The 25,986-nt window shown below is 40.9% G+C and overlaps 2 protein-coding genes and 1 long non-coding RNA gene across 3 annotated transcripts; all 3 read right to left on the bottom strand.

Moving 5' to 3' along the window:
- Window positions 1–2,842: 2,842 nt before the first annotated feature.
- Window positions 2,843–3,986, bottom strand: LOC307030598. Its single transcript, XR_013805714.1, has 3 exons — window positions 3,904–3,986; window positions 3,756–3,827; window positions 2,843–3,520 (listed from the first exon to the last, which is right to left on the bottom strand). It is a non-coding gene; the product is annotated as an uncharacterized lncRNA (long non-coding RNA).
- Window positions 3,987–12,076: 8,090 nt separating this feature from the next.
- LOC307029232 (uncharacterized protein) lies at window positions 12,077–13,964 on the bottom strand. Its single transcript, XM_079664997.1, has 3 exons — window positions 13,827–13,964; window positions 13,562–13,615; window positions 12,077–12,590 (listed from the first exon to the last, which is right to left on the bottom strand). Exons 1-3 carry the CDS (start codon window positions 13,859–13,861, stop codon window positions 12,173–12,175), a joined length of 507 nt encoding a protein of 168 aa, XP_079521123.1. The 5' UTR covers window positions 13,862–13,964; the 3' UTR covers window positions 12,077–12,172.
- LOC307029231 (uncharacterized protein) lies at window positions 13,788–25,025 on the bottom strand. Its single transcript, XM_079664996.1, has 7 exons — window positions 24,622–25,025; window positions 21,146–22,164; window positions 16,176–16,363; window positions 15,895–16,034; window positions 15,081–15,246; window positions 14,584–14,925; window positions 13,788–13,962 (listed from the first exon to the last, which is right to left on the bottom strand). Exons 3-6 carry the CDS (start codon window positions 16,283–16,285, stop codon window positions 14,628–14,630), a joined length of 714 nt encoding a protein of 237 aa, XP_079521122.1. The 5' UTR covers window positions 16,286–16,363; window positions 21,146–22,164; window positions 24,622–25,025; the 3' UTR covers window positions 13,788–13,962; window positions 14,584–14,627.
- Between the last annotated feature and the right edge of the window lie 961 nt (window positions 25,026–25,986).

Below are 25,986 nucleotides of genomic sequence, written 5' to 3'. Positions count from 1 at the left end.
CAAGGATGTTTGCTTGTTCATTTAAGCTGATAGAGTACATCGTTTGACAATGATTTATGGAAGATAATAGGGCTGAACAAGTTTGAATAAATATTTAATGCATTGAAAAATATGTTGAAAATGATTGTGTGATATTTGTGCAGATCTATGCGAAACAAAGATGTTTTTTTAAGTGTAGAATATTATGTGATGGTTGGGACATCTGTAGCATGACCATATTTATTGTATATTACTTGAAAATTGCAGTAGGCCATATTGAGATTTTGATGAATATTTCGATTAATTGTTCAACCCTAGAAGATAAGTGGGCTTTTTCCATCATTGTTCATTCTTTTATTTTTTTATTGTTAATGTCACTGGTAGTTCAAAGTCACATAAAAATGTTTATAATACATTGACATGTTGATAACACAGTCTCAAGACTAGTCTATGCATTAGTGAGTGTGATGGTGTTCATGAAGTGTCGCTCCGCGATGCGTCGCTCTAGGATGGATGAATACAATTATTACAGTATACCCACTACAAAAAAGTAGACTACACCACTGCAGGTAGGCCATCGTGTTATTTTAGCCGGGCCGGCTCAGATGATTGTCGTGCTTTTTACAGTACTACGGCTTCCACAGATGATATTTTTAAATTGATTTTTTGTCAAAGCACTTAAGATATTCATTGCTATCAGGATGTTAAGAGCATTCCATGGAATATAACAAAAAGTGTATCTCAAGCCGGTTTCTCAAACTTACCTACCCCACCTTTAATATACTATTCCTTTAATGATGTATAATCACTATATTCAACCATCTGCAGCAGCTGCTTTAGTATATCAAGTGATTGCAAACAGACCATGTTGGTTTTTGGAAAAATGTCAATGATGGCTTACAATTTATATTGGATTATAATTTGTATTATGTGCACTAAGATGCATTTTTGTACACTTCTTTCTGTTGTCTTAGAGAAAGTTTTCCTTTGATTGATATTGCTAATAACTGTTTATGCTTCAATAATAGAGGAGCAACATGTGTTATGCTTTGAAGCCCTGTGTTTCCTGAAAATACAATGTATTACTTTCAGTAGTAGCTTTTTATCCTTCGTTTTTTATTCTGCATACTCAAGAAATAAGAAATAACCTCCACCTTGAAGACCCAAGTGAAAAAGGATACACCATAAATGCATGCAGAGCCGTTTCTAAAGTTAGATTGCATGTTGTCCAAAGTTAACAGTGGCAGGCCAGCCTTGGAGAAATGGGTCTGAAGCAACATGAAACAGGAAAGAAGAGAGGAGGTGGTGTGAGGAGAAGGAGAGGGCCGGAAAAGTCTGTAGAGGAAGAGAGGGTTGCTGTCGAGTTGAACACAAAGCTGGTAAGAGGTGGGAAGCAGGGGAGAGACCAGAGATAAGGGAAGAGGATATGGGTACAAGAGAAGACGCAGAGTGCTGAAAGAAAGAGAACAAATCACTTTTAATTTGACAGCAAATGCATCTGGGGACTGGTTAGAAGTGGAGCCCACTGATTGCTTTTGCCACTGGAATTCCTTATTCTCTTAGAGAGGATGGGAGAAAAATAGCCCCAGGGTAAGGAGTCTCACCAGAGAGGAGAACAAGAGGTTAGTGAGGCAGAAACGCATGATTAGACAAAGCACACAGATGAGGAGAGATGGTGTGCTGTGAGGCACACAGCTTCATACTGTAAACAGGACACAGACAGTAAAGTGTATCCAGATGTGAAAAGCTCAAGCAAAAATGTTCTTAATGCTCAGACAAAATGTTGAATTTCAGGCTGGAATAAACCTTTAAGACACCTGCTCTTTAAGCTGAACTAAGCATTTGTAAACTCTTAGGCAGACTTTTGAAAAAAGGTAAAAATACATACAACATGTCATGGCTTTCTAAAATGGTATAGCTCACAACTTAGCAAACAGCAGACACAGAGCAACAGTCGTTTCGGCAGTGGTGGAAAAAGTACTTGGATCCTTGACTTAAAGGTGACCTATCATGCAAAATGCACTTTTGTACGTCTTTTATACATGAATATGTGTCCCCGGTGTTCCAGGGAACTCACCAAGTGTCAGAAAACACAACCCTCTATTTTCCTCCATACCCAAATCTCTTAAAAAGTGGCTGCGACAGATCTGATAAAAACTGATCCAGATTTGAACACTTCTATGACGTCACAGAAGTGGCGCTACGGCTATTGGGCCAACTCCACCAATTAGGAGGAGACAGCCACGGACATTGCCGTTCGAAAGCGCTGGAGACGCTGTAGTACATATGCCAGGCCTGTAGATGGTGCTGTTCTCACAGAATCAGCCCATGAAAAGACGGTGTTAAATTGAGCGAAATGAGGAATGGCTAAAATGCATGATCCGTTTGGTATTTTGAAAAATAAAAAGTATAAATATGCCTTATATAGGTATGGAAGAAAATAGAGAGCGTTGTGTTTTCTGACACTTGGTGAGTTCCCTGGAACACCGGGGACACATTCATGTATAAAAGACGTACAAAAGTGCATTTTGCATGATAGGCCACCTTTAAATAACTTTGTTGATCCCCTGACATGATCAGGTCAAACTTTACATGTTTTCCAAAAACATTGCTTTACAACTATCTACTGTAAATAAATTAATTATGACATTGCTAATTAGCCTTAAACAGCACAGTTGTTCTGAATAATTGTATGTTTCCTCACTCATTAATCTGTTTTTTTACGGAGCCCCCTAGGGGACATGGAGAAGAAAAAAAAATTTCCTGGGGGCGTTTCGCCCCCAGGAAATTATAAAAACTAAGTCTAATACTACTAAGGACAATCAGGTTCGTTTTACACAACAGGCAGAGACAGTTTTAAGGGTCAGAATACAGTTTTATTTATAATACAAAATATCTAAAAACACCACACACAATACATTTGAATAAAGTACCCACTGTGTGGAAACGGACAGGGCTTGGCTTACCACGGCGGCATTTAACAAAAAGGGGAGTAAGGGGTCCAAAATAAATCACCCGTGACACTGCACACCACTCAAAACGGATACGTGAAGAAATCCACTGCCACCACCAGGGAGTCTGCTGCCTCAGGCCCACAGCACCTGTCCGGCACAGGATAAAAGGTTATAATTCTGACAAAAGGATAAACAAAAGAAAACAACAAAATACACCAAATCTGAATGAATGGAAACAACAAATTAATAAACAAATTAAAGCAAATGTAAAGGAATGCAAGGAATAAACAAATTAAATCAAATTAAAATAAATGTAAAGGACAGCAAGGAATACACAAATTAAATCAAATTAAAGTAAATGTAAAGGACGGCAAGGAATACACACATTTAATAATAAATGTCCTTAGAGTCGTGTATTAGGACCATTCCCTGACGCCAAGAACGGCTCCAGCAACGGGCCAGAGCAAGCAGTCTGGGCCTGTCCACAGCGAGGAGCGAAGCTCACAGAGAGCCCAAAACTCACAGAGAGCCAAAACAGCAGCGGGAATGATGGCCAAAGGTGGGGAGCGAGAATAGTTAGAACACCCCTGGAAAGGGAATTAGAATTACTATAAAATCTGTATGAAAGTGACGGTTTAATTTATAATATGGGGGAGGGGCTCATACGTAGGCTACCACCCGGTGCAGCCAGGCGCAGCCACAAAGCCGACAAGGGAGGGAATGAGACCCATAAATCCCACGGCCAAATCCCGCTGTGACAAAGAATTGATAAGGCAGGGGAACTACGCAGCAGATTTAAAGAGAGCAGACAACGGCACTCACCAACGGTGTGCAACGCCGCTATCACGGAGCCTCTGGCGGAGCAAATGCCTCCTCTAACGCCCCGGACGTCAGCTGCGCTAAGATGGGAAAGTGTCTGCAGTGTGCAGCTTGTGACCATGAATAAATGACAGACTGCACAGTACTTTACCTGTCCAGTAGAGAGTAGAACATGAACGCTGCCACGCCAAACAATTTGCGTTACTACGCGAAGCCGCAGCCAACACAGGAGAAGCGGAAATGGGAGGGACCCAGTTTGGCACCTTAGCTTAAATAGCCGGTGCGCTGGCCCGGTGCCAAGCAGCGGCACAGAGGGAGAAGACCTCCGGTCACATAAAGTAATGTTGTTTGTATTTTTACAACAATATGTTCATGAGTTATCGAAATTCGAATATGTCAATAACTCAGCTCAGAGGGACGTGCATGTCCCCTCGCTCTGAGTGTTCTCTTGACTAAGGTATATTTCACTTATGTGAAACCTGTGCCTATTGCCAAGCACTGATGTTATATCTTTATATTTAAGGCCAAGCTCAAAGTAAAATCGATGAACCGCTCCATTGTTGTGGTTTCTGTGTTGCTGTAGCAGCCGAACTGACCAGGAAGTACATTGAGCTAAATTAAAAGTTTGCAAGATCTCGCAAAAGTATTGCGAGATCTCGCATAGGTTTTGCGATATCTCGCAAAGGTTTTGCGATATCTCGCAAAACATTTATTTTTATTTTTTTAAATAATTTTTTTTCTTCTTCGCCATGTCACCTAGGGGGCTCCGTAGTTTTTCAACAACCCAGTTCTATCAGGTCCCCATATCTTTCCCGCTTCAGTGAGAATTTAGTTACGAAGCAGTTCACCAGATCCCACTCCAGGCCTGGTTCTACGGGGGTGCTTAAGGGTGCATTGCACCCTCAGTTGAGTCGCTATGCAACCTCATTTGAAAAATTAAAAGTGAAAAAAAAAAGATTACATACAATGGGGGCAAAAAACAGTGGTATTTAGTCAGCCACCAATTGTGCAAGTTCTCCCACTCAAAAAGATGAGAGAGGCCTGTAATATTCATCCTAGGTACACTTCAACTATGAGAGACAAAATGGGGGGAAAGAATCCAGGAAATCACATTGTAGGATTTTTAATGAATGAATTGGTAAATTCCTCGGTAAAATAAGTATTTGGTTACCTACAAACAAACAAGATTTCTGGCTCTCACAGACCTGTAACTTCTTCTTTAAGAGCCTCCTCTGTCCTCCTCTTGTTAGACCCTCCAGAAAAACGCGATTCTGCGATCGCAGAATTTACCGCATAATCAGCAAAATGGCGCAGATTTTTAAAAGGCCGCATATTTATCAAAAGGCCGCATAATCCCCGCATTTTTCCACACAAAATTGAGAAGAAAAAAAAGTTAACTCGTCTTGACGTGACGTCATCAGCTCGCGCATCACAGAATGTAAACAACACTGTATAGAGCTCATTTACCAACGAACATTTCTACTAAAGACCGGGCAAAATGTGGGGGGAAACTATTCTGCACCCCGTGCAACTGTGTGTTGGAGCATAAGAGAAAATCGACGGTGGCGACCCACTTTGATTCATTCAAACATTCGAAAATGCTTTCTGCTGCTGCGGACAAGAAAGCCATTCAACTCACGTTCACCGAGGGATCAACCTCCAAAACCCTTTTGAGGGCTACAAGAAACGAAGTGAGTAGCCTACAAGATTGAAGCTGGTCAGATAACGAACGAGTAAATGAAAACAGAATGAGGCGGAGAAGTGTGTGTGTGTGTGTGTGTGGGGGGGGGGGGGGGGTGTGTGATTAAAATAGCCCAATTGCTTTTACAATAAATAAACATTGAATGTGTTTAATTGAATAGTAAAGGGGTTTAACGTTAGTGGCAGGTTGTGTGTAATAGAGAATAAATAAGACAGCCCAATATTTTAAAAAATGGTTATTCTTTTCCCCCGCATATTTAGCATATTTCGCAACTTTCCGCATATTTCGCAACTTCCCGCAATTTCACCGCATAAAATCACATAAAAACCCCGCATGTTTAATCGCATAATCAAGGATTTTAGCCCGCATAATCAAGGAATTTAGCCCGCATAATCAAGGATTTTTGCCCGCGTTTTTCTGGAGGGTCTAACTTGTTAACTGTATTAATGGCACCTGTTTGAACTCGTTATCAGTATAAAAGACACCTGTCCACAACCTCAAACAGTCACACTCCAAACTCCACTATGGCCAAGACCAAAGAGCTGTCAAAGGACACCAGAACCAAAATTGTAGACCTGCACCAGGCTGGGAAGACTGAATCTGCAATAGGTAAGCAGCTTGGTGTGAAGAAATCAACTGTGGGAGCAATTATTAGAAAATGGAAGACATACAAGACCACTGATAATCTCCTTCGATCTGGGGCTCCACGCAAGATCTCACCCCGTGGGGTCAAAATGATCACAAGAACGGTGAGCAAAAATCCCAGAACCACACGGGGGGAGTCAATGACCTGCAGAGAGCTGGGACCAAAGTAACAAAGGCTACCATCAGTAACACACTACGCCGCCAGGGACTCAAATCCTGCAGTGCCAGACGTGTCCCCCTGCTTAAGCCAGTACATGTCCAGGCCCGTCTGAAGTTTGCTAGAGAGCATTTAGATCAGGGGTGGGGAACCTCCAGCCCCGGGCCGTATACGGCCCGCGAGACTATTGCAGGGCAGTATCGAAAGCCAAAGGTGCCATAATACGCCCGTATGTTCGTCCGTAGTTTCGGCCCGTAAGTTGGTGCGAAACTATGGACGAACATACGGGAGGCCCGTAAATTGGTGCGAACATACGGGCGTATTTTCGCGCGGTTTTTCATATGATAATGAGCCCCTCCTTCTGATTTCCATAGCCAATGAGTTCAACGTTTCTGTAACGAATCAGTGAAGAGTAAAGCCAGACCAAAGCAATATGTAGAGGAAAAGTTCCTGACATTGTGAGGCTGTAAATTGTACGTTATTCCAGATGCATGGGACTATGTATTAATTTGCCTTTCAATATAATAAATATATCAATAAATATATCCTGCCTTCATTGTCTTTTAAAATAAAATCTCATTACCTTAACTTACTGAAGTGAAGGGTATTTATGTCTCCTTAAATCACCTTTTAAATGTACTTCTTATAACATGGTGTTGCATATCAAAATGTTCAGTCTCTGGTCTTGCTAGAAATGCAAAGTCACTCACCTTATGAGATACTAAGCTTAGAAATCCGATTTTTGGAAAACTTCAAAACTGTTGTCAAACACAGATGTACTCATGTCATCCATTTTTTTTGCTGTTTCAGATTTGGTTCACCAAAGTAGTGAAATATATGAATTACACTATAGGCCTATATAAATGTGTTGTTCATGTCTAAAATGAAAATGTATAAATTATAATTTAGAGTAAAAATATTTCCATCCCTCTACTTTCACCACAGAAAAGTTACATCAGGACTGATTCATATTCCATACCAAGGTTCATGTGATGATGTGTACAAATACAAATTGAGAATTAAACATTTTTATTCAACCAACTATTTATGTTAACATAAGAAACTGTAAAATCTCAATATTTACAATATCAGAACTTTCTCAACCAACTATTCATTATAAATGTAAAGACAGGGTGAGCAGTGTAATGGTCTGTCTTCCATGACAGTGGGTCTGGCTGCTGTGTAGGTGGGGGTAATGGTGCGTGGGCTGCTGGTGGCTGTGTCGGAGGGAGGTAGGTGTGATTGTCCCAGGTTGATGCTGGCGGCTGTGTGGGAGGTACGTCTGCTAGGAGAGACTTCTTTGCTGGCTGGGTTGATCGTGATGGCTGTGGTGGAGGCCTTTGTACCGAGGTGTATCTTAATCTTGTGGCAGGCACAGATGGAGGTGGAGGCCGCTGTAGTGATGCTGGTCCTTGGTGGTGATGGCTCTGGTGAAGGCCCTTGAACCACGGTAGATCTTGACCTGGGTGCATGCACAGATGGAGGTTCTTGCTGCTAGGCCCAGGCAGCTGTGAAATCGGAAAGAAATATAGGACAATAATTACTACTAAGTTCATTAAAATACAAAGTTCAAGTGGAATGTTTCTCAAGCACAAATAACAATGCACAACTCAACCGTTTCTTGGAATCGAAACTAAAATGGTGAAACAAAAACCTACCGCACCCACAACATTTTCTTTTACATGTGCAATGTCCGATGTCAAGACGCCATTGTGCTAATACAGCACTAGGCCATGTTTTGGCCCAGAGGAGGAAAACATTGTTTTGTTTGTCGTTACTCTGAGCTTTGAAGTCTGCCATACAGACTTTGCACTTTGGCAGACATCTTGTGTTGGTCAAGCTGCATGATTATTTTCTGAAGTACTTCAAAAGTTAAATGAAGGGGGTTTTGGATATGCTATGTTGAGTGCATATAGCAAACCCAGAAGGAGGGCACAAGCTGAGGCAACTGAAGGCAGTTAATTCAGCACCTCCACGCCCTCGATGATGATGCCGATGTCTGCTGGTGGCTCCTGCAGTCCTTCCTCCTCCTTCCGTATCACAAACACACCCATTGTGAGCTCCTCCATCTCCTTCGGAAGATCATCTGTTCTGGAGTCCTAGAGTAGGAGTAAATGACAACAAACATCACTGGCATCACTTTGCACTAATATGCACTTAATATGGGACAATAATATCACTGGCCGGAGTCCTACTCTGTGATTACTCAATGATTATTCTGACGACTCACATGATCAGAACCTAATATTTAATTCATTTATCTCATCTGATCCATCTGTATTATTGCGATTATGTTGAGAAGGATTAATATTAATATCATTCAATTGTTGTCAAATTGTGGACGTGCTGTGTGGCTGTCTGTGGGGGTGGGGGTGGGGGGGGGGGGGGGGGGGGGGGGTTGTCGTGCATTGTTCTGTGTTTTGTGTTAAAATGTGTAAAATTCAACAAAGAGTATTTTTTTTTAAAAACCCATGCTAGGACTACTTTTTACATATATATGTTGTGTTTCGCGGTATACTTGGGAAAATTACTAAAAACCCAAATTCCGATGCTATGCTTTAGTTATTCCTGATGAGCAGGTGGCATGGTCCATCAGTGTATGAATGGGTGAATGTGAATGTGGTGTTAAAGTGCTATGAGGAGTTGGAAAACCATAAAGGTGCTTTAAACTTACATGATGTCAAATGTCCAAGATTATGAATATAATCAAACCTGACAGGTGTTATTTTAGTAGAGAAATGTCCCTTTTACAGCATTAATATCAATCTAATATCTATTAGCACATGTGCCTTTGACAAGCTGTGCTGACATGCGAACTAGATATTCCTTGATCAGCTCATCTGGATCTTCTCCCAGGAAGATAATGAGGGCTCTCAGGACACACTCCCTCCGAAGATGAATGTCTTCAGTCTGGGACAACATTATTTTGGTTAATTTCATTTTTCAAAATGTCTATTGACAGATTTCCTTACTCTTACAGCTAAAATCCTTCACTTTATTTAGAAACAAATGGACAGTCCTAGTTACAGAGTTTCATAAAACAACGGTTGCCCTCCCAATGCATCTATAAAAGGATACACAAAATGTATCCCTTTTAGCTGGCAAGGACTCATTTGACAATGCCAAAAATGTCCATGATGTCAGCAGTCTTTTGACGTTTTGATCCTCCTTTGGCACGGATGACTGTGATTAGCTAACTTGAGTGAATGTCCAACTGGGCCATGAACTTCTCCTCAAGAGGAATGGTCATTATCCTCTGGAACTCTGCATTGATCTATGAAAGAATAATACAAAAATGACAGAGTAAATTCATAAAAATTCAATTGAACTCAGTCTGTATGCAATTAACATTTGAAAAAAGGACCTTTGAAGCAAGTGTAAACTTCTTCCGACCCCTTTTCGGACGTGTAATTAGCTAAAGCGTTGTTGTTTATTGATACCAGACAATGACACTACAGATTATTCAATTATTAATTAAATGTTTCGTTATTGCATTCATATAGTCAGGGTATATGCAGGAATCCTGAAGTCAAATTTAATACCTTTTAAGACCCTTTCCATACATTTTAAGACCTCATCGCAACTTTGAGTTCTAACCGGTTACATTGGCAACACACTTTACCTCACATTTACTATATTGATTGTAAGATAGCAAAACTAAACAGAGTGCAGACAGACTACTGAAGCCTCCTTTCCACATGAACTTCAACCTCTCTGTGAAGGTCAGGTTTAATGCAGTATGCTGCTTTTTTGCTTCTGTAGACTCTGTGCTCTTTCATTCCAGTAAAACTCCTCAGAAACCATTAGAAACCAGTATTTGACCAATAAACAAAACAATTGACAAAACTTTGAACTATGAAATATGTTAAACTTTGGTGAGCTTCAGCGGGGTAATGCCATAGGAGCTCCCTCACAAATACCCAGGGGTTAAATTGGGCTGGGGCTGTCCGGGGCTAAGCCCTGGCACATAAGACGATGCTCTGACGTCATCACCCTCACACATTTGTCATATGTTTACAAAAAAGGATATATATGTTAAGACTTTTCTCGTTCTTAATATAGACTATATTTAGGGTCTATATGTGTTGACTTTACTTTAAAATAGCAGATCTCTGTGACCGGATATAGTTTGGCTTAGACCCCGGCCCCACACGGTAAAACGCATACGGTAAAACGCATACGCAAGCGCAAAAAAGGCTTCCTTTCACACGCATTCGATTCATTTACGTGTCCGTTCACACTAGACCGCTGGAAATGCTGGAAACGATGTAGTACATATGTCAGGCCTGTAAGTGGCGCTGCTGCCGCCCGAAATACACCAAAAGCAGCGACGAAGACCCCGGAGCATGGTTGCCATGGTTGCCCTTCTGTTTATTCTCCGCGGTGGACGGCGTGTTCTCCTGCTGTATGTCTCAGGTAGTCCACCAGCAGATGAAAAACACCCACCCACCGCCTCTTCCAAGGAACGAGGGGACCGTGCGGCAGTTTCCGTAAAAAAATGTTTACGCCGGTCAACATTAACAACCGTTAAAGTTTAAATCTTCCGTACAAAATTAGGAAAGTGCCGGTCAGAGGTCTTCTTTGTTATTTATTGAGCTTTAAAACAAATTGATAACGACTCTGTTCTCTGTATAATAATATAAGAATATTTAATAAACGGTGACTGCCTCTCTTTTTCTCCCCCTCTTCTGACAGCCCAGCAGCAGCAGGAGACGTGGGGAGAGGGAGGCGGGCTCTTTCATCGTTATCAGAAAATGATCATATAGGCAGGGGTGCTCATAACTTTCTCAGTGAGGTACTCAGATGAGTACCTGGAGTCAGTGTTTGGTACTCCAACTTCTGGCTCCACTCAAAGTTATTTGATGAAGCCCTCTGTATCACGAACGTCAACGGGGGGGGGGGGTTGTGGAGTACTTCTATGGAAAGCCAAAAGTGCCATAATACGGGGGTGAAAAAACGCGCGAACATACGGGGAGGTCCGTTTTTTCGCGCGAAAAAACAGGGAGGTCCGTATGTTCGCGCGAAAAAACGGGCCAATATACGTGCGAATGTTCGCGCGGTTTTTTATATGATAATGAGCCCCTCCTTCTGATTTCCTTAGCCAATAAGTTCAAAGTGTCTGTAACCAATCAGTGAAGGGTAAAGCCAGACCAAAACAATCTGTAGATGAAAAGTTCCTGACATGGTGAGGCTGTGCTGTAAATTGTGCATTATTCCAGATTCAGGGGACTAAGTATTAATTTGCCTTTGAATATAATAAATATATCAATCAATATATCAATATAACCTGCCTTCATTGTTTTTTTAAATAAAATGGCATTACCCTTTTCCTTAAACCTCTGGAGTGTGAAGTGAAGGTATTTTCTCAATTTTTAGATGTCTCCTTAAATCCACTTTTAAATGTACTTCTTATAACATGGCATGGTGTTACATGTCAAAATGTTCAGTAGTCTCTGGTGTTGCTAGAAATGCAAATTCACTCACCTTAGAGCACTGTCTTATGAGAAACCTAGCTTAGAAATCCGATTTTTGGAAAACTTCAAAACTGTTGTGAAACACATATGTACTCATGTCATCCATTTTTTTTGGTGTTTCAGATTTTGTTCACCAAAGTCTTTGGTTCACAAAAGTAGTGAAATATATCAATTACACTATAAGCCTATATAAATGTGTTGTTCATGTCTAAAATGAAAATGTGTAAATTATAATTTAGAGTAAAATATTTCCATCCCTCTACTTTCACCACAGAAAAGTTACATCAGGACTGAATAATGACTTCATATTCCATACCAAGGTTTATGTGATGTGTACAAATACAAATTCAGCATTTCAACTTTATTTTTCAACCAACTATTTATGTTAACATATGAAACTGTAAAATCTCAATATTTCCAATATCAGAACTTTTTCAACCAACTATTCATTATAAATGTAAAGACAGGGGGTCTTTGTCCATGGTCTTTGTCTGTCTTCCAAGACAGTGGGTCTGGCTGCTGTGTAGGTGGGGGTGATGGTGCATGGGCTGCTGGTGGCTGTGTGGGAGGGAGGTAGGTGTGATTGTCCCGGGTTGATGCTGGTGGCTGGATTGGAGGTACGTCTGCTAGGCGAGACTTCTTTGCTGGCTGGGTTGATCGCGATGGCTGTGGTGGAGGCCTTTGTACCGAGGTGTATCTTAATCTTGTGGCAGGGACAGATGGAGGCCGCTGTAGTGATGCTGGTCCTTTGGTCCTCGGTGGTGATGGCTCTGGTGAAGGCCCTTGAGCAACGGTAGATCTTGACCTTGGTGCAGGCACAGATGGAGGTTCTTTCTCCTAGGCCCAGGCAGCTGTGAAATCTGAAAGAAATATAGGACAATAATTACTACTAAGTTCATTCAAATAAAGTTCAAGTGGAATGTTTCTAAAGCACAAATAACAATGCACAACTAAAAATAAAATGGAGAGGCGGGACAGGAGTCTCTCTCTTACACAGGTATTTTCCAGTTATTTCCCATTCAATATAAAGTCACAGACACAAATATAACTACATCTATAGGTGTGTATGTGTGGGACGAATACAAGTTGATGTTATTCATCTACACATGTTACCTCACTTTTACACACAGAAATCACTTTTACACAGAGTAAACGTTTACTAACGGAGAGTCTATTTTGTCACAAGAGAAAGTTCATGACTATCGATAAGAATACAAACAATACCTATGTGGGATTCACCATCAAAAAGTTTGTTCTCTTTTATCCTCCTAATGACACGCTCTACATGAACCCTCAGTCTGGCAATGGCCTGTGTCTCCCTCACCTCATAGGCTGGCATTTGCTTCTGCTTTGACAGAAAAGGTGGGCAGTACACCTTGCATTTGCAGCAATCGCTGATCAGGAAGCTCTTATCTACCATCACTGCTATGTTTTCAGTCAACAACGCAGCTATTCCAGATTGTTTGAAAATCTCCTTGTCGCTGACAGAACCACCATACAGACTGGAAACAAATGTCACTGCGCCATGTGGGGCTATGCCAACCAGGGCTTTCATGGTGCAGTGAGATTTCTATGTAGAATACATTTCACTTTGGAGGAGGAGTGAGGATGGTGTTTGACACCTCAGCTCTGTGCAATCCAGGATCACCTGTGTGTCTGGGAAATCTTTGAATGCCTCTGGGAGGTGGGCTTGAACTTCTGCAGGTGTAAGCCAGATGCACTGTGACCCCAATAAAGTTGTAAGAAAACTTGTCCATGTTGCAATGATGCGGCTCACAGTGGACTGGTGTACGTTGAAGCGGTTTGCAAGGTCCCTCTCTTTCAAACCCACCGACAGGAAGCATAGAAAAAGGAAGAACTCGTCAATTGGCTGAAGCAGCTGTCTCTGGAAGATAAAAACAAAAAAAAGGTTACTATATTAATGTCATGAGTGTAGCACACTATGGGAAAAACATTAAGTTGTTTTAGTTCTCTGATGTATTCAAAAAGGATTGAGTACTTTAGCCTTTTAGCCTACACAAAAGCAATGAAATGTCGGAGAGACATTTTCCCTTCAGTTTGTGTTTAGATTGTGTGTTAAAAGAAACGTAACCTACCGTTGATGGACGTGCGTGTGTAACCACTTCTTCATTACTCTTGGCAGTTGATATCGCTCTAGTAACACAAACCATTTAATGAATTGAAGGCTCAATTAAAAACCAGAAGGCCATCAGGTGGTTATAGCTCGGGAATCTGTACACAAAAGACACATGTCAGTCATTAATTGACAGTAAATACAATCGTGTTAACTGTAACACATGGGCTAATGCTTTCCTCTTGTTTGCTATAATACATTACAATTCAAATAGACTGAGTAAGAAGGCACTAGGTGCAGGTATAGTAATCTACAGCAGTAAAATGTAGCAACTACATTAGCAGCAGTAATAATAATCTAAAACATACAGGGAACATTTTACACACAATGACTACGTTTACTCTTCATTCTTACGTGTGCAACTGGGGGAAACGCAGTGGATATTGACATACTTTTACTTTGGTAAGGTTTTGAAGATTTCCACTTGTAGTAAAATATTATCAGTATGTTGTTAGTATTAATATGTTTTACTCCACCACATTTAGTTAACCTTCATAGTTTCTAGTTACTTTTTATATATGAAAACACAGGATTTATGATTCTACATGTTCAGTTCAGGAGTATTTTAAAACCATAGTATTTGTACTTATACTTCAGTTAAGTTGAGTACTTATTCCAACACTGCATGCATATAGTCAGCGGTCACACGGCAGGTAAACAGGATTCTTTATAAGCTAACCCATCTCAAAAACTTGGATAGAATTTAGCCAAAACATTACCTTGTATAGAATCGGATGTTGTCGTCGGAGCCAGCAAACCTCTGTTAGCAAAACTCTCGCTGGACTCTTAACTCCTGCAGTTGCTTCTGCAGATCCTCCACTGTTTTGGAGTTGTCTTCTGCAGCTTGAGAGGACATGTCCAGTGAAGCTGCTTCTGGGTCTATCCGCCTCATGCTGTCCCGCACTCTGCGTCTCTGTATCCACATCTGCTGGGCCTGCAGCTGTGCCCTGACAGATTCAGGGCCAATCTGGTTATTCCCAGCCACTATCTCCTTGATGAGGTCGTCTAGTGTAGCATCTGAGATGGTGGAGTATGTCCCAGAGCGCAGCATGTGGAACTGCCTGAAAAATAAACATGTTTTAAATATATGAGACCTACGGTATTCAGATTTACTTTACAACATGCATAGTGTAACATGGCTACAACCCCTCCTTGGGATGTTTACAATAAATTGAGACAAGATGGCACTTCCAATGTTGAAGACATTGCTACATACCTCAATCGCCGTCTCACTGTGCGCAGAGATACTTTTAATATCTGTGCCATCTTTGTTGCTGTAAAACCACAGCTCCTCAAAAAAGAGAGTTGCTCTCTGGAAATGCTGAATTGTGGGGGACCTCGACCACCCAACAAAATGAGTGGGGCGTGGTAGCCAGAATGACCTGCAACAACAGCAAAACATTAGATTACATTTATTGTCATTGTTGTAAAAGCAACGCATTTATGCCGTTGTGCCAGAAACGCACACAATGCGTCTATTTTATTGTCATTGCCCAGCCTAAAGATACTTTAAAAAAAAAATGAAATGCAGTTTGGCATTAAACCAGTGGACATGCAATACACTATAGTTGTAGTATACAGTAAGAACAAAAGCATAAATGTGTATGGGCATAGAGATACATAGTTGCAGTCTGTGTCTTCCAACCCTGAAGACAGAGACTCCCCCTCTGGCACCCTTTCAATGTCCTCATTCACACGTTTGATGATACGTGGTGTACTACAGATGGCCAGACTGCCCTCGACGGGGGAGGGGGAATAGCGTCTCCTCTACTGTGGCAGGATATAAAGGTGGAATTTGGAGTACAGTTTTAAGTGGACAACTCGAGACTCAGAGCGTCTCACCAGAATGTTGTAATTAATAGCTGGCAACTACAGATTAAAAAAGGTGTTTATATTGGTATTACCCATATTTAAAACAAATAATTACTTTAAAATGTATTGGCCTGTTGGACACTTAGTACTCAACAATACTAGCACTGGTTTATCAACGAAAGCCTATGCTAAAGTGAACAATTATCACATCGACCTACCTTGTTGTGCGGGTGTGGTAGGCCAAGATCCCCGGACTTCAAGTATATATTCCCGAAGGTCCTGAAGTAAAAGATCAGCTGTAGGGACGTTAATTAGCCTGCCCCGTGACCACTCGAGGCTCCTTTCCATGGTTTCTAACCTGCCAGTAAACGGTTTGGTGAAATAGGGGAGAAGACAGAATTTGTAAGTGTGAAAGATCTCACACAACCTCAGTTTACGTTACATGCAAAAACAAACTACATTCCTTTGTGTTGGTAGTAGCGATAGGCTTGGCCCTTACCTCGTTACTGTGGATTGTAACACGGCATGACCGGCATCATCTGTTTGGAGAAGTCTTGTGCAGTCATTTATTGTCCTTTTGCAACGCAAGATGAAGTTTCTCGTGGACATTTTTCCGGCTGCTGCTACTGCTGCTGCATGCTTATAGAGAGGCGAAGTCCCTCCCTTTCCGGTTGAGCTCCATGGGACCTTATTTCGGAAAAGGTATGTATTGAAGTCAATGAAGAGAGAAAGATTATCTTTCGATCCCGTTTGAATTGAACCACAAATTACACATATGATTTTTGTCAATTTAAAAGATAATTTTGCAAGTCAAAAAAATTGAAATGTGTCGTAAAACTGTGAAGTAACACTTTTTTTTTGCCTGAAACCAGTCAATGACCTACATCTCCCGTCGCGCACCACACACCAAGACGGCCGTCACGTTGGCACATTTCACTTCTTTCTAGTTGCGTATTTTTCATAGTCTTATATTTCAACAGTTTTACGACAAACTGAGTTTTTTGACATGGAAGTGATTGTTTAAGATGACAAACATCATAAGTGTAATTCGTGGCACAATTCAAACGGGATCAAAAGATAAGTTTTCTCTCAAGATATATTGCCTGATATTTTCCCTAACAGCCCTGATACCGAAAATTCATGGTATTTTTCTTTCTTCAGTGTCTGGAAAAGCACAATTATGTTGTTTTTCCGGTTTTGTAGACAACGAAAAAAGTAAACAATCCTTCCTTTCTAAAACAGAACAAAGAACACAAAAATGATGCAATGTGCAATTGCAATTGCACTGAAGAGAAACATTCAAATTCAATTTTTTTGTTTTTAATAAATTAATACATCTGAGGCTGATCAATTCCCATTTATTTGAAACATGAACGCAGGCGACAGGCTACCACTTTAAACAACTGGAGAACAGAAAGCTGTTGCCAAGCAGTTGGGACAATTAAGGTGAAGCAGACCTTGGAATACTTTGCATTTATACAAAGATTGTAAGTGAATGAAAAGAGATAACACAAAAAAACGTTTCCTTTCCGAGACTCGAGCCCGGCCCTCCCGGATATTAGACCCTTTGACCGTTAGTCTACAAGCAGATAGTGGATAGATTTAGTTTGAAAGATATAACTGGAGTCCACCCACGCAGCGTCGAAGTGCGCATATTTTAGATATTTAATCATATATTTTCGAATATAAGGGGTAGAAATATGATTCAGATAACCGCATAAATATGTGGGCACATTTTCAATGTATATTGTCTTGTATAAATTAAGTTATACTCTCGAAGGCATGTTTATGTTAAATATTGTATATCATTACAAACAGCAGAGGGCAGTATAGGACACGGAAAGGCCTCAGTGGGCATGCCGTAAAAGGGAATGTGTTGCTGAGCGCATGCCGTAAAGTAAGTGTTGTTATTATGTGTCTGCCGCAGACTTGGCATTCTGGCTGGAACGGCAACAACGTTCCCTCTGCATCATTCATTTCTCCTGTTCAACAGGTTAGTAGTGTGTACAAAGATTATGTCATATTTCGATCTAAGAAGTGTGTTTGAAACTGTTCTTTATGTGTAGTTTAATGTCATTCTGTCAGCTAGTTCGGCTCCACTACAGTGGCTAATGGCGTCCGCTAGCTTCTTTGTTCTTCTATGTTACTAGGTGTATGACTCCCGTGCAGTAGTTTGGCTTACATTTCAAGTGTATTCTGCTTGTATAAATATGTGAAATGCTGGTCTGAGTTCATAATTGTTCATATTATTGAAATTCTAATAGCGCGCTAATGCTATGCTAATATTGTGCCTATCAGTGTACAACAGAGCCAGGTTAAAGTGAGTACAGTCAACCGGGTTGTGTGTGTTATCACTGTATTATATACTGGAAATGAAGAAGGCTTTAATCCTTCATAAAAGTCATAATATGGCATGTGGATTTATTTCCATTTTTGATTAGAGAAAAATACGTCATACAGTTATTTTGATTTGCTAAATGTAAAGGTATGTTTTTTTTCCTTCAGATTTCACAGCTGCCTGGGCCTAGTGGCCCAGAGGCGGCGTTTATCCAGCAGCCAGAACCTTCATCTGTGCCGGCCCCCAGGTCAAAATCTACCGTGGCTCAAAGACCTCCACCACAGCCATCACCACCAAGGACCCGAGGACCAGAGGACCAGCATCCCTACAGCGGCCTCCACCTCCATCTGTGCCTGCCACAGAGTCCTGCACGGGTCTGATTTTCAAGACCCGCTCCCGCCCCGCACCCGTGACGTGCAGTACCGAACCCGCCCCGCTACCCGCACATATTGCCAATTAGTTCCGCAACCCGACCCGACCCGCCGGCACAAGATCCGCAACCCGACCCGAACCCGCATATATATAAGCAGTGACAACGTGCAATTATTAACACACGCAGTTGCATATTTGGCTCAAAAAGCCTGGGATGTTGTTTATTTTCTCCATCTAGGTTGACACCAAAAGCCTCCCAGACGTTGGATTTCGCTCTTGAAGAAGAGTTATTGAAAATGGTGTATTCTCCGCTAGAGAGCTTCACCTCAGCCATTCAGAATGTGGTGCGCTCAGCAGCAGATAGATGCGCTGCAGAGGTTATGATTATGCTCGGTCCCGCGGAGGAGAGGTCTGAGGATTTAAACATTAAACTAAAATATTATTGTTTAAATATATTTATTATGCAAAACCCGCAACCGGACCCGCATCATCTTTGTTTTACCCAGAAGCGAACCCGGAAAAAAGCGTTTGAAAAAATACCACCCGCAAATCACCTTTTTTGCGGGTCACCCGTCGGGTACCCGCGGATACCCGACCCGATGCAGGACTCTGGCCTGCCACAAGATTAAGATACACCTCGATACAAAGGTCTCCACCACAGCCATCACGATCAACCCAGCCAGCAAAGAAGTCTCGCCTAGCACACGTACCTCCCATCCAGCCACCAGCATCAACCCGGGACAATCCCAGCATCAACCCGGGACAATCCCACCTTCCTCCCTCCGACACAGCCACCAGCAGGCCATGCACCATCACCCCCACCTACACAGCAGCCAGACCCACTGTCTTGGAAGACAGACAAAGACCATGGACAAAGACCCCCTGTCTTTACATTTATAATGAATAGTTGGTTGAAAAAGTTCTGATATTGGAAATATTGAGATTTTACAGTTTCATATGTTAACATAAATAGTTGGTTGAAAAATAAAGTTGAAATGCTGAATTTGTATTTGTACACATCACATAAACCTTGGTATGGAATATGAAGTCATTATTCAGTCCTGATGTAACTTTTCTGTGGTGAAAGTAGAGGGATGGAAATATTTTACTCTAAATTATAATTTACACATTTTCATTTTAGACATGAACAACACATTTATATAGGCTTATAGTGTAATTGATATATTTCACTACTTTTGTGAACCAAAGACTTTGGTGAACAAAATCTGAAACACCAAAAAAAAAAGGATGACAGGAGTACATATGTGTTTCACAACAGTTTTGAAGTTTTCCAAAAATCGGATTTCTAAGCTATGGTTTCTCATAAGACAGTGCTCTAAGGTGAGTGAATTTGCATTTCTAGCAAGACCAGAGACTACTGAACATTTTGACATGTAACACCATGCCATGTTATAAGAAGTACATTTAAAAGTGGATTTAAGGAGACATCTAAAAATTGAGAAAATACCTTCACTTCACACTCCAGAGTTTTAAGGAAAAGGGTAATGCCATTTTATTTTAAAAAAACAATGAAGGCAGGTTATATTGATATATTGATTGATATATTTATTATATTCAAAGGCAAATTAATACTTAGTCCCCTGAATCTGGAATAATGCACAATTTACAGCACAGCCTCACCATGTCAGGAACTTTTCATCTACAGATTGCTTTGTTCTGGCTTTACCCTTCACTGATTGGTTACAGACACTTTGAACTTATTGGCTAAGGAAATCAGAAGGAGGGGCTCATTATCATATAAAAAACCGCGCGAACATTCGCACGTATATTGGCCCGTTTTTTCGCGCGTTTTTTCACGCGAAAAAACGGACCTCCCCGTATGTTCGCGCGTTTTTTCACCCCCGTATTATGGCACTTTTGGCTTTCCATACCACAGAGTGTGACCGTTGTGATCAGCTGTTTTAGCGCAGTTCTCCAGTGAAGGGGGGGAGTCTCCCTCCACAGCCGGTTGGCGTAGTTTTGGCACAATTCCGTTGTACAGACCAACGTTAACAGCAGCTCTGTCTGTGCACACGGAGACCGACTCTGTCGTCCGGTGATCTAACCGCCTTCTGGGAAAGCTTCACAAGTACGTCGGTACGCAAATGCGCTTTGTGACACAAGAGACGGTACGCATTTCGGATTGTTGCCGCTCATGCGTACCTGCGTACCAGTTATGTGCACCCCTGCATATAGGGCACACACGGAGCCGTTGGACCCCCAGAGCGTTGCGTATGCCGGTCTACCCACCTTGGGACCCGTTACCGTAATCGTTTATTTCCCCCCCACACACACAGAGCGGAGCAAGGCAACGAAACTTAAAATAATAAGCAGCATTTTACGGCGCGCTATGCATGGGGCCGCCTTGTGGGGTTTCCCGACATGTCGTTTCAGTCAATTAAAGGGTGTTTCATGTTGTCGTTGCTGTGAACCTTCTTAATACCTTGGAAAATGCCGTTCAATACTTTTTAATAGCCTTAATTTTCGCTAAATTGATTTATCAACTTTTAATACTTTTTAAGACCCCGCGGACACCCTGATAGTACTGTATCACCTTTTGTTTCATTTGTATTTTCTTTGGTTTTACACGCTCGAGGAAAAAAAAAATAAACTAAGCATGCCTACACACTGGCAAAAAGTATAACAAATTAAAAATGTAAATTCTTTCAGTAAACACTGTTAAACATAATCTTTACCACACCATATTATGATGAATGGATAAAAGCTTACTAAAAAATGGACACACACTAGATTATTACCTCTTTTTGTTGGAACAGTGCCGGCCACCTGTCTTTGAAGTCCTTGATTCCTGGCTCTTGGTTTACCACCTCCTGTCGTCTGTAGGCGAACGTGTGAGCTATTTTGTCTGCGATGACCCTATTATTGTTCCTTATCCTGATGTCTGTCAGAAGTTCTATTCTTTCTTTTTCCAGGCTTTCCAGATTGGCACCAGTGGGGAAGGATGGATAACAGTTAGACTCAGCTCGCTTTGGCCTCTTGAATTTTTTAGCAGGGAAAGCATCTGTAGCAGCTTTAGGTTTCAGGGAATTTACCACCAGCTCTGGGCACCCCTGCAATTTGAGCTGAGTCCTGTAGTTTCCCCATCTTATATTTCAGGCGCTGTTTCCATCCATTGCAGCCATTGAATGAGCCAGGTTCTTTCAAACAAGGATGCTTTTTGATAAGAGCCTCTGCTACTGTGCAGAAATGTGGATCATCTGGATAGGCCTTGTATCCAGAAATTGTTTCTGCAAGTCTATTCAGAATATCAGACTTGCTTCGAGAGCTGACAGTCAACATTTTGTGGCTTCCATTAAACTCAGAATTCCCTTTCACTAGCTGCAGCTCCGTGTCATATGAAATTTGAGGAATCGGAAAGTCCGCTGGCCACTGTTTGGCTCGAGAGGACACAGATTCGGGGAATGAGAGGATTATTGTGTCATCTGATGCCAACGAAACATTGCCATCACACTCAAGTGAAGACGATGATGTGGTATCAGTGGCAATGTTCAAAAGGTGTATTTGTTTGCTGGTGGATCACTTTGATTGTTCCCAAATCCTGAAGTTGAGTGGTGGAATTCAGATTGAAGAAGTCGTTGCCAAAGTCTTGGTCCATGTACTGCAGTCTGACGTCGCCCTTTAACCCAAAGAAAGTCTTTAACTTGATGAGAAGGTCATCCAATGATTCCGGTATGCCATTTGGAAGTGACAGTTTTTCAATGTTGTTCTCCCCCAAAATCACTTTCAGTTTTGCAGGCGTCGAATCAGCCATGGCAGTCTGAGAAGACAACACAAGCACAATACGTTTTAAGAAAGGCACATTAAACATAATTCCTTATTATTAACACTGTTAATGTATCATCTTATAGATGTGTTATCAGTTTTCAGTAAAAGGACTACAACTTCGTGTTAATCCCTTTTCCACTGGCGGCATTTGCTGACTGGACTCCATCAGCAAATATTTAAAAAATGACATAATGCCCACCCTTACCCTCAATGTTAGGTTCCTTTTAAATAAATGAAATCTGCAGTTGACAAGTTGTATGTGCAAAAAAGTTGAATGTTATCATTTGCAATCTCCAAAGGGTTGATAGTTAGTCTTGCACCAATAACAAATATTAGGGATGCACCGAATATTCGGCCGCCGAAAATTATCGTCCGAAAATGGTTAAAAAGGCTCTTTCGGCCGAAAGGGTTTTAGCACCGAAAAAATATCACCGAATGTCAGAGAACAGGGTTACGTTGGTAAGCTAACGTGTTGTTGTGATGACGTAATCAAAACGCAGCGACAAGCACGGCGCGCGACCATGCTCGCGGCTGGCTCACAGCCAACATGTCTGCCGCTTGGAGATATTTAAAAATATCAGAGAAAGAGGCGCGGATTGCGATTTGTAAAACGTGTTCAGCTGACATTTCTCGAGGGGGTGTAACTGCAAAGACTTTCACCACTTCGGGATTACTCCACCACTTGAAATCAAAACACCCGGACAAATATGCGGAGTAAGATCAAATCACAAGCACTGACAGCGAGAGACTGTTCAGCGCTGCCTCTCATGTGCTTGATGAGAAGAGGAACAGACTTATGGCTGATAAAGCAGAGAAGCTACTGTTCATTAAAAAGAACCTCCCACTTTTCCTTAATAAGTAGACAAGGCTGGTTTATCATAAGCTTATCTATTTCTACATGTCTACTCTATACCCACTTTCCTGAACAATTTTCATTGTGAGTTATAATTCACCATCTCAGGTTATCATTAGGGGGAAATGACAGCAGCACAGTGTTCAATATATTGTACTTTCGTTATCTAAATGATACAATGTTGTTTACATTGCTCATGAGGACAGACCACCTTATTTGCAGATTCTTGAAATTGTAATTTAATTTGTAATTGATTGTGGATTTTGTATCCAGTTTTCACTTTATGTATCTTTATACAATGTGTACTACTTTGCTTATGAGGACAGACAGCCTTATTTACAGATTCTTGAAATTCAATTGTAATTTCATTTGTAAATAGTTACATTCATGTGGATTTATCCATTTTGCACATTTGTATGCATGCACTTATAGGTGCATTTGTTGTTGTTGAAGCCTTGCTGTTACAGTCTTTATTTACACTATTTTGTTGTAGGCCTAATGGCCTAGATGTTTATGCAGTTTTAAAGCACCTTGGCTTTGTTCTGAATGCACTTTGTTGTAGTTATCCTACAGAGAAAAGAAAATGCACTTGACTTGGAATTAATGTACTGTATGCATTCAAAAGTGCTGAATAAATGTTTTATGGACCCATATTAGTGATTATTATTTAAGTTAAGTTTTGCCATAATCATGTCTTTTTCCATAATCAGGAAGCTGAACAACATTGGTAAAAAATGTATACATTATATATATTTCTATTAATCATTTTCGGCCTTTCGGCATTCGGCCAACTGTTTCCTATTTTCGGTATCGGTTTCGGCCAAGAATTTCCCATTCGGTGCACCCCTAACAAATATGTATAGGAAGTTATAAAAAAACAAATATATTGTTGTTCTGCAGGTGAAGCATTAAAACTCTGACCACTCAAAAAAAGCCCACACACTGTTTGAGTGTTCTCACAAATTATTTTCTGATATTTACCTAGTGTAATTATTTGTTGGTGAAATGATAAATAAAACCTTTGAAAACAAAAAAAAACACTGGTATGAAATAAATGTGTTTTGAGAACACAATAGTTATGAATTATTTCTTTTTCCACCTAATGAAATATCACTTTTCGCTTCCTCACCCTTTAAACATGGACATATCTTTTCAATGTGACAAGACGCATCCCTCGGATTTTGAAGTCTGCCAGTGGGTAATCATCTTGTGGCTCAAGAAGTTCTACTTCCTTGCCTGGTGACGTTTTGAGATCATAAGCTCTATAATGTTCAATGTACCATCCACTGAGCTTTTCACAATGAAGATCAACTTGTCCTGCAGTATCACCATTTGGAGGATTTCACAAAACTCTGGGAGTCCCCATAGATCAAGATCATCCCACCCTTTACTGGGAGTATCTTTGTAGGTAAAAAATAATTTGTATATTAGCTCTGGCTGAACTCTAAATTGAATAACTCCACAGAAAACAAAACAGTGGATTTTGTCCTATAATCACCTCCTGCACTTTGCGTTTACGTAGAAATTACTTTCAGAACACACACAGCAACATTAAAGTACTCTCTATATCACTCACAGTAGTGTAGCTTCACGTACCTTAGGTAGTAGTCCAATACGATGTGTCAAAGCCTGAAGAAACCACCACCGGTCAGGCATGAGAAATCATGAGAAGAAAAAGAAATACATTTATATACTGTATTAGGGGGGACATTTCTATTCGTTGTTAAGCTTTCACAGTCACGTATTATCACCCCGAACGTAGTAATGGTCTTATCAGCAACAGCAAATTACACTTCAACTTGGCTTCTTATTAGCACATTAGCACAGCAACACAGAGCTGGATAACGCTTTAACCACCGAGCTACTATAAATGTGAGGCTTTATCAACGCCGCATCAGTCACTTCCAGCATAAACAAGAAGGGAGTCCCGCCATCGAGGCGACCGGTGTTGCAGTATAAGTTGAGTCATGACAACTGGCGACATTCTATTATTTTCGTCATAGGAATCCGGGGCGTGTACATTGAGGACCCATTGTTGACTTACAAGGAAAGAAACATCGTTTGTCGTTTACGTTCATCTTTTGCTATATCTGCCTTCCTAAGATCACTTTGCTGCACATTCAGTACTCGTATGTGAGGTTGTGGGTGAGAGGCCGATATCGTGAGGCTTACAGGGAGGTATCGAACATTACAAAGTAGGTGACTGTGTGGATGCCTGTTCAAAACATTGCAAACTTCAATAAATCATTTAAATTATATATTTGTGTCCGAATTTCATTTGTTCATCGTTCTTAATGTGATGTATAGTAGCTTTGATAGCTGTCCATATCTTCAGACAGCCTAAAAGTAAAACACAAGTTGTTTATTCACAACCCGAACGCTCATCGAGATGACTGGATCAGTCATGACAACTTGTGATCAGCTCCGATTAAATTGTGATATCAATTTTGTAGCTAACCTCCAGGGAGCACGTTTATTTTATGAAATACCTGTATCCCTCTCATCACAACAAGACTCTACACTGTGCAGGAAAAACAATTACATACATGAAAATAACCTTGATGCATGGGAATTAAAACACACAAACTATCTTCCGTGGCTATACTGATATGTCACAGTAACGGTAAACCACAGAAAAGTAAGTCCAGCGGGGCACAAGTTGAATACATATAATACGGTAGTTCTATTATGCCTTTAAGCCTATACGTTTAACCCATAAGAACCCGGACCCAATTCTACTTTTGGGGAAATTAAGGGGAACGTCATTTAGACTAAATAGACACATTTCTGACAAGTAACCTCCCTAGTGTCAAATATCTGGGCTTTAATGGTAAAGTAACTCTTATTTATAATTTAATTAACAAGGATGATGTTTTGGTTTGGATTTGTTTGAACATACTATGAATTGAAGAATAAAGCATATGATAACTAAATATAATTGAATCAGCTAAATTAACTGAC

The sequence above is a fragment of the Notothenia rossii genome (genome assembly GCF_949606895.1).
Source record: "Notothenia rossii genome assembly, chromosome: 2".
In the NCBI taxonomy this organism is placed as follows: Eukaryota; Metazoa; Chordata; class Actinopteri; order Perciformes; family Nototheniidae; genus Notothenia; species Notothenia rossii.
Note: the sequence above shows the minus strand (reverse complement) of the source record. Positions and strands in the feature narration are given on the sequence as shown.

Coding starts and splice junctions, on each gene's coding strand:
- LOC307029232 (XM_079664997.1), bottom strand. CDS start 13,861: ATGAAGAAGTGGTTACACACGCACGTCCATCAACG. Junction 13,616..13,826: donor CACACGCACGTCCATCAACG/GTAGGTTACGTT, acceptor TTTATCTTCCAG/AGACAGCTGCTTCAGCCAAT. Junction 12,591..13,561: donor TTTTTCTATGCTTCCTGTCG/GTGGGTTTGAAA, acceptor TATTTCTTTCAG/ATTTCACAGCTGCCTGGGCC.
- LOC307029231 (XM_079664996.1), bottom strand. CDS start 16,285: ATGTCCACGAGAAACTTCATCTTGCGTTGCAAAAGGACAATAAATGAC. Junction 15,247..15,894: donor TACCACACCCGCACAACAAG/GTAGGTCGATGT, acceptor CTGTTGTTGCAG/GTCATTCTGGCTACCACGCC. Junction 14,926..15,080: donor ACAGTGAGACGGCGATTGAG/GTATGTAGCAAT, acceptor TTTATTTTTCAG/GCAGTTCCACATGCTGCGCT.